At 44.1% G+C, this 8278-nt stretch overlaps 1 protein-coding gene across 1 annotated transcript; it reads right to left on the reverse strand.

Moving 5' to 3' along the window:
* Positions 1 to 5406: 5406 nt before the first annotated feature.
* DRD1 (dopamine receptor D1) lies at positions 5407 to 8278 on the reverse strand. Its single transcript, XM_041397767.1, has 2 exons — positions 8165 to 8278; positions 5407 to 7446 (listed from the first exon to the last, which is right to left on the reverse strand). Exon 2 carries the CDS (start codon positions 7436 to 7438, stop codon positions 6077 to 6079), a length of 1362 nt encoding a protein of 453 aa, XP_041253701.1. The 5' UTR covers positions 7439 to 7446; positions 8165 to 8278; the 3' UTR covers positions 5407 to 6076.

Consider the following 8278-nt stretch of genomic DNA (forward strand, 5'->3'; position numbering starts at 1 on the left):
TCCAGAATTCCCTCTGAAATTCAGAGAAACTTTGCAATGGCGGCAACGGTCAGGGAAATATTTGATTCCTCTGCTTGCTTCAGTGGAAGGACAATCTGGGAAGCAAATATTTCCCTCATTCTCTCCTTTCGAGTTCTCAAAAACATTTTCTTGTCTTAGGAAAATGTGAAATTAATAGAAATTCTATTATCTGAAAATCAAGTGATGGGAGCAGGAAAAGGTTTTTACCCACCCAATTGTTTTTTGCAAGTCATATTAACTTGTTTAATTTTATTTTAGTGTTTAACTTTCTTGTCAATACATTCAAACCAGAAATCTGAGTTTTAAAAATCTCACACTGCAAACTCTATAGTTAAGTACATCAAAAACAAAATCATTTTGAAAATGTAAGAAATTATATATACAAGCAGCACTTTTTCTGATTAACTGGTTTGGGGTGGGTTTTTGTTGTCACTATTTGAAATACCCCACAAACTCTTTTATTCATGTTGGGTAGGAACTGTTCAAACAGAAAAAATACAACTGGTTTGGAGGCTGTGCCTCACACAGCCCTGGGCAAAAACCACATTCCCTGCTGAGCTGTTCCTGTGTGATGCAGGCTCTCCTGGACTGGGCTCTTCCCTCATCCCTCCCTGGACACCCAGGACTGTGACAGGGCACGTGGGCACAGGGTTTGCCCGGTGCCACCACCCCAACCCTGCAGCCCCTTTCTCTTTTGTGCCTCTTCAACCCTAAATCAACATTTCAGCAGCTCCAGAGGGTGATAATGAACCAGAGCCAGGGTATTCCTTTGATCCCATTTCCATCCCGGGGGGAGCCAGCCCCACTCAGAGGGCCAGGAACTAAAGCCAGGCACAGGTCACGTTATTGTGGTGGGTCCAGGTGTGTGGCTGCAGCTCTGTGTGGTGGGAACCAGGATTTGCACCTCTTGCCATCTTTCACCAGGCACTGAGGAAACTCCCTCACCAAAAAAACAACAGGAACTTCCCTCTTGAAAAAGGGAGGAACAGCCTGGCACGACCAAAAGGGAAATGCAACTGGAATAGAAAAGCAATGGCCACCAAAACACCAAGGCCAGCAGCCTTCTCCTGTGTCATCACCCAGAACTTTTTCCTAGAAATCAAATAAAGCAAAGCATGGCAGAAACTTGCTGTTTGATTCTGACCACGATTGTAACAACAACCAGCATGAAAACAACTGTTACATAACCATTATACAGTGGATTTACACGTTCAGCCCCAAAATCACCTCTGCAGGAAGGTGCTGGCTGGGCAGGGCCAGCACAGGGCTCAGCAGATCCCTCAGGAGAGGCTGGTGCCACAATGCAACCCCAGCTCTGAGATCTGGGACGTGGCAGGAGCACCAGATTGTTTCTCAAAGATGGGATCATCACCTGAACCAAGACTGGAGCCCAGCACTTGGTTCACAGACCAGTGCACAAGCACTTTGGATTTGTGTTTCCACCTTTTAAAAGCTATGAAAGAAACACCACAGTGTTCCCTGTCTAAGTCACATTCGTTGTGTGGCCACAAAGGCCACGTGTTCATCTCTAGGAACACACTCTGCTGTCGTTACACTAGAAACCAAAACAATTCCTGGAATAATCTGCCTTTCAAGATACTAATCATAGCAAGTTTTTGATATTTCAATCAGATTTGGTTGCTTCTGAAAGCTATTGATTTGAAAAAAATCCAGGATTTGCTCCCAATAACTGTGTCATGATACCTGTACCTCAGCAAAAGCATTTCCTCATTTATCCTCTATCTTTTGCACGCTCTGTTAAGTTAGAAACTCAAATCAGCACAAAATTATTGACAAGGGAAGGGGAGAAATATATTCAGATTTAATCTGGTAATTGCAGCTCATTTGTTGCCAACAGCTCCTTCATCAAGGCCACCAGGTGAATTATTAACCTCTTCCATCCACAAACAGAAAAATACCTTCAGTCACGAGGAAGCAAAAACAGAAAAAAAGGTTCCTTGGTTTATCTGGGTAAACTTGCATTCATGTCCTGTCATGGGAAAGGGACACAACGAGGTTCACTCTGCAGAGGAAATGCTGCTGGAGGGAAACAAAGCAGGGAGAAAAGTGTGAGCAGGGCAGGAAGAAAAGCACAAGCAAGGCAGGGAGAAAAGTGTGAGCAAGGCAGGGAGAAAACCATGAGCAAGGCAGGGAGAAAAGTGTGAGCAAGGCAGGGAGAAAACCATGAGCAAGGCAGGGAGAAAAGTGTGAGCAAGGCAGGGAGAAAACCATGAGCAAGGCAGGGAGAAAAGTGTGAGCAGGGCAGGGAGAAGAGTGCCTGACTCCCCTGGAGTGGATGTGGGGACTGTCCTGGTGGAAGCAGTGACATCTCAGTGTCCTGGCACTTCACTGCTCCTCTGTGGCTCTGCCTCTGTCCAGCCACTCACGTGGTGAGGAAAGACTTTCCTGGGGAGGTGTTCCACCAAAGCAGCCAAAGTTGTCTCGGGGAGACCCTCTCCGAAATGAGTTCCAGCAGCAGTTGCCTGCCAGCGTGGAACAGGCAGCAATCCTCCCAGGCTACTCCAGGCAAACCTCATGAGTCAGCTCCCTGCTATCAGCTCCAGAGCCCAGCCAGGGCCTGGCACTCCTCCAGCCCCCGAGGTGCCCCCTGACATTGGTGTGACCAGTAGTTCCAGCTGACCACTGGTTCTGAGCAGCTGGGGAGCAGGCACAGAGCAGGTAATGAATGCAGCTTCTGAGCAATTAATTCAGCGTATAAATAGAGAAGCAGTCAGCAGGTGCCTGCTGCTGTACCTGCTGCCACCCCTGACACCGGTGTCCAGGCTCTGCAGCAGGTAAGGGAGGCATTTCTGGGAGCAGGATGTGGGAAGGGGACTCTTGGCTGTGCTGGGGGAAGGATGCTGATTTTGACTTTCTTCCAAGCAAAGGGTAATTGGGGCAAATAAAGCTAAAAAAGGCAACAGAAAGGCTCTGGTAGTAATGGGAGGAAAGGCAAAGAGGACAGGGAGAGACACTTGCTGGAAAGGCTGGAAAACAAAGGGCAAATTAGGTGCGTTGGTAAATGAGGATCAAGGCCAATTCATGTTGTTTTTAAATGTATGGAAGGAAAAGGAGCCAGAAGCAAAAACTAGTTAAATCAAATGAGAGATAAAGCAATAAAATAAAGTCATCCAAGTGTCTCCCCAGTCTCTCACACCTAGGGGACACTCCCAGCAGCAACAGCAGCAGCACTTCACCAAACTTCACAGAGCTCCCTGAAACTCAGATCCTTCTGCAAGCAGGGAAGCTCTGTGACAGCTCCTGATCAAGCAGAACAAACATTTATTACAGAATACAAATCATCCCCTATGAACTCCTGCAAAAGCAGCACCTTGCTCTACACTATCTCCTTAAATCACGTTCTCTATTTGCCTTTTATATCAGACTGCTGGAAGTTTTGAGAATAAGTAAGAAACCACAAAACCTCCTCTTCAACCTGTGTACTTTTTAAGAAATTAACTCCTCAAAGGTACCCCCAAAATAATCAGGCATTAGGAAATTTTCCCAAAGGAGCCCAGACAGGGTGGAGGCAGCCAGGATGCCCTGTTTGCCTCAGGCCTGCTGCTTCACTGACCCCCAGGAGCAGCCAGGGAGGGGGACCTGGACATTCCCACAGCTCCTGCTCCAGTCCCAGGTGCTGGACTGGTCATGCTGGTGTTGCTCGAGGCAGAAGTGACCATGCAGATTTGTTTTTTCATTTCAAAACGAATCTGCTGACAGAGGCAAAAGCCAAGGGCTGCCAGGAGCAGAGGGATCCTCAGCTGCACCCATCATCACCTCACTGCTGAAATGGATCATTTTGCTCCAAAAAACAGACACCAGCAGTGGGGCTGTGTCAGGCTTTGAGAAGTACTCCACAGCTTGGGAGGAAAAAAAAATAAAAAAGAAAAGAAAGAACAATAAAAACGTGTTATAAACCAAATTCACTATGCTGTTACACCAAGGCAAAAAATAATCTGTTAAATAAAAGTCACCAGTAGGTCGAGCTTTACACATTTAAAGCAGAGAGTGGCTGTTTCCAAACTGCTTTTACTGCTTTCAAATCCTAGTTTACAGCAAGGGCTCAGTGGTCTCTAGTAAGGAGGTTTTCCTCTGCTTTTAACAGAAATTCCCATCTGCCTCATGGGTGTGATCCCAAATAAGGGCAAGTGGGAAAATAAAGAAACCATCCTTCCCTTTAACACAATCAATACAACTGCCAAAAAACAGCATGTATTTAATAAATGCAATGTAGATTGCTTTATTTGACCTTCTGTTCACAAAATAATTTTATTATATGTATGAAAGCAGCATACAGGCAATAAAATTATGAAAACATTCACAATACATAAATACACAGACCTGATGCAGGATGTATATAGTTTGTTAGACTTTAAATTTTTTTTTTCCTCTCAGTTCTCTTTTCCTGACAACACATTTGTTTTGATATATGTTACGAAAAAGTTGCTCTAAAGGGTATTTTCTCCCATTTAGAAAAGAAATGGATTCCTTTGAATGCTGCTGAATATTAACACCCAATGTTCCTGTTGCTAATGCTCACTGATTGCTTTTGGCATTACAGAGGGAAAGCAGCAGGGAAGGACAGTGGCAAACTAGCAGGATTTTTTTAATTAAACATTGGCAACTTTTTTGGAGTTCACAGGAGGATTTCGAGATGGAGGCTGCAGTTCCAGCCATATTTAGAAATGTTTTAATCCAAAATGGTAATGAGGCCACTACTCCTTATTGATTGGAGTATTGACATGGCAATCACTAAACTGCAATGTCCTCCCAGCTCCCGGGGTAAAGCACCAGGGACCTCAGGTTTTAATTCTGTTTTTAATTCTGGCTGTGACACAGGAGCAGACAGACAGCAGGGTCCAGGTGGTCCTGCAGGATAACCAGATTCTGGCATCCTTCCTACCATTATAACCCAGTGTGTTTGTTCAGAAAAGATATCCAAGACTTGAAATAAGAAAAGTCTGAGAAAGCTGTTTATCTTACATAAATACAAAACACTATATACTAAGAATTGTTATCTAAGAAGCTTTCCTTCCCAAACTGGATTCTTCTTAAGGTTGTAGTCATATTTAAGGTATTTACAGATCCACAAACTTGACATTCTAGCAAAGTCTCTGTAACATGAAACTTTTGAAAAATAAATAGCAGCAATTTTTTTATTTCTATAAGGGAAGAGAATTCGCAACTCAGTCAACTCTGGTCCTATCTTTTGAAAGAAATCCCACTTAAAAATTGAAAAAGCCCACAAGCAAACCAACTCCACACAACATCAGTTCTGTTAATTCCTTCATTTCTTGCTGAGCTCCTTAACATTCCTCCATTCCCCTCACCAGCTCTCCAGACTATCAGAGCTTGTAATAAAGTGCTGACTGGTTGACTGGTCAAAATGCAGTTATGACACTCCAAAAATATCCCATTATTTAAACATCTTAAATAACATAAATAAAGCTAGATCTGTTATAACATATGAAAAATATCAATTTAAAACAATAAATAAATAAAACCAGTATCAACATATTACCTCCCAAAGCTTTAAAAATAACCATTCTCGTTATAAGGCTCAATTATTTGTCAGAAATAATTTTAAGAAGGCATCTACCTACCTTTACAATCCCTCAGTCATTAATTAGGACCTGTTAACACCCACTATCACAAGACAAAGCAATCTTTTAACTTCTAGTAAACATTAATCTTTAAATACTCAACATTTATCTTTTGCCTCACTTTTAGCTAGAAATTGGTTTCTCTGTACAGAGAAGAAGCAACATTTTCTTTGTAACTGCACTGTATCTAAATTTGTAGCTTTTCCTCAGTGTGAACAGTACAGTTTAACATCCCTTTTTATAACCAATTTCCAGTATCTTTTTCTGTTTATTGTTTGAAACGTTAAATTTGCTCTGAATGCCAGGAAAATTAATTCTGGGCTTGGTGTAAATGTGCATTTTTCTCCCTTAGAGCTTAGGTTCTTAGCAAAAAAATCTTGTACATCTTTTTTTTCCCCAAAAAAGATTATTACAATATACACCATTAGGTCTTGCTGAGTAAACCTTACTGTTCAGGTTTTATGCTGCCCATTCTGTGTAATGGGATTGATCTTTTCCAAAGAAACATCAGCTTCATAATCCAAGATACCCGACAGTGCTGGAGACATTTTCTCCAAGGTCTTTGACAGTTCACTCTCCTCGTCTTCCTTTTTAAGAGGTTCTTCTTCCGGGCAGATAATGGAGTGTGGAATCAGATAAACCAGATTAGACTCTTTGGGGCTGGACCCTTTGGGCTCGTGTTGGCTGGAGAAAACCACGGCCCCGTTGTTGTTAATGCTGACGGTCTCAATGGCATTGCCAGAAAGGGGGCAGAGCCTGTAGCAGCCCAGCAAGGTGGAGAATGCCTTGCGGAAATCAGCGTTGAAGGCATAAATGATGGGGTTGAGGGAAGAATTGGCCCATCCAAACCATATAAAAACATCAAAGGTGGTGGAATTAATGCAGAAAGCCTCTGCTCCCTTGGACGGCTGGGTGGGCTCGCAGAAGGGAATCATGCAGTTCAACACAAAAAATGGCAACCAGCAGCACACAAACACCCCCATGATCACCGAGAGGGTCTTTAACACCTTTGTTTCCCTCTTGAAGGACATTTTGAAGTTGCTCTCTGGCTGCTGGCAGTCCATGCTGCTCCTGTTGCCACCCGGGTTCTGGCAGTTCTTGGCATGCACTGCTGCTCTCTCCAGAGCCGAGATGCGCCGGATTTGCTTCTGAGCAATCCGGTATATCCTGGTGTAGGTGACTATCATGATGGCCACGGGGATGTAGAAGCTAATTAGAGAAGAGGAGATGGCATACATCCTGTTTAGGCTAGAATCACAGTTGTCCATGCTCACACCTTCTAAGCTGGCATTGAAGTCCAAAACGTTCGTGGTTGCAGCCTTGTGCCAGTTCAGCTGCACCGGGATGAAGGAGATCAGCACGGACAAAGTCCACGCCACGCTGATCATGATGAAGGCTGCCTTGGGGGTCATTTTCCTCTCGTACCTAAACGGGCTGGAGATGGCCCAGTATCTGTCCACACTAATGACACAGAGGTTTAAGATGGAGGCTGTTGAGCACATAATATCAAAGGCCACCCAGATGTTGCAAAATGAACCAAAAGGCCAGAAACCGGCGATCTCAGCCACAGCTTTCCAAGGCATGACCAAAACTGCCACTAAGAGATCTGACACGGCCAAAGAGATGACAAAGAAGTTGGTCACCTTGGACCTGAGATGGCGAAACCGAATGACAGCTGCGCAGACCAGCGTGTTTCCCAGCAGCGTGGAGAGGATCAGGAGCGAGAGGAAGCAGCCCGTGAGGATCCGAAAGGAAGAGGAGTCCCTTTCCACCAGCAACCCTTCCCCGTCCATAGTGGTGTCGTTCCAAGTCATAGTTTCTCCTGAGGGAAAATCATATCATGATTTTCATGACGACATCAACTCCTCTCCTTGCAGAGATCACAGAGATCAGACGGCCATTAATTACTCATCACCAAACTGAGCAAAGGTCTTTTCCTACAGTCCCTTCGCCCCCAGATGGACCTCACCCTCTTTGAATCATCCTGAACAACATCCTGAAAGCTCTGTGAGCAGGAACTGAAAATGCACAAACACAGTCCACCCTACAAACAGAGGTTTTTAGCAATCCCTTCAGAAACACACTGCACCACCTCTGCATGGAGTAGCCTAACTCAGACAGCTCACCTGTAAATGTTCTGCTGCTGTCCTCTGCAAACACACCCCACACACAGCAAAGCAATCACTTTTCCATGCTTGCATCTATTCACACTTAAATAGACTATTGATCGAGTGTTTCCAGTGTCCACTGCACCAGCCCTTCATATTTACTGAAGCGTATCAGACAAGATGCCTTTTCTCTAGTTCCCTAAATGTCTCACTGATGAAACACTCCATCCCTCGGTACATTCCTGTTACAAAATGCACCAGTTCTCGCTCTGTTTCTTGGTAGTATCAGAAAGCAAATCTTCACTTTGTTTGAAACTGTTTTACATTTCCAAGACAAAATAAATAAACATACAGTAGGTGTGTTTTAAAGGTTTTCAGCAAGAAGTAGCTCAGGTTATTTAGTTTGACTTAAACAAGAAATGCTGCTCCTACCTTTCACCTCTGATTCCCTGCTTGCTCTGGGACGCAGGGCCGTCTCTCCTCCTGTTTTAGTTTTGGAATTGCATAGCAAATTTTATATACAAAACCAACACAGGAACACTGCAT

This window comes from Onychostruthus taczanowskii, unplaced genomic scaffold (genome assembly GCF_017590055.1).
Source record: "Onychostruthus taczanowskii isolate IOZ18803 unplaced genomic scaffold, ASM1759005v1 scaffold14, whole genome shotgun sequence".
NCBI lineage: Eukaryota > Metazoa > Chordata > Aves > Passeriformes > Passeridae > Onychostruthus > Onychostruthus taczanowskii.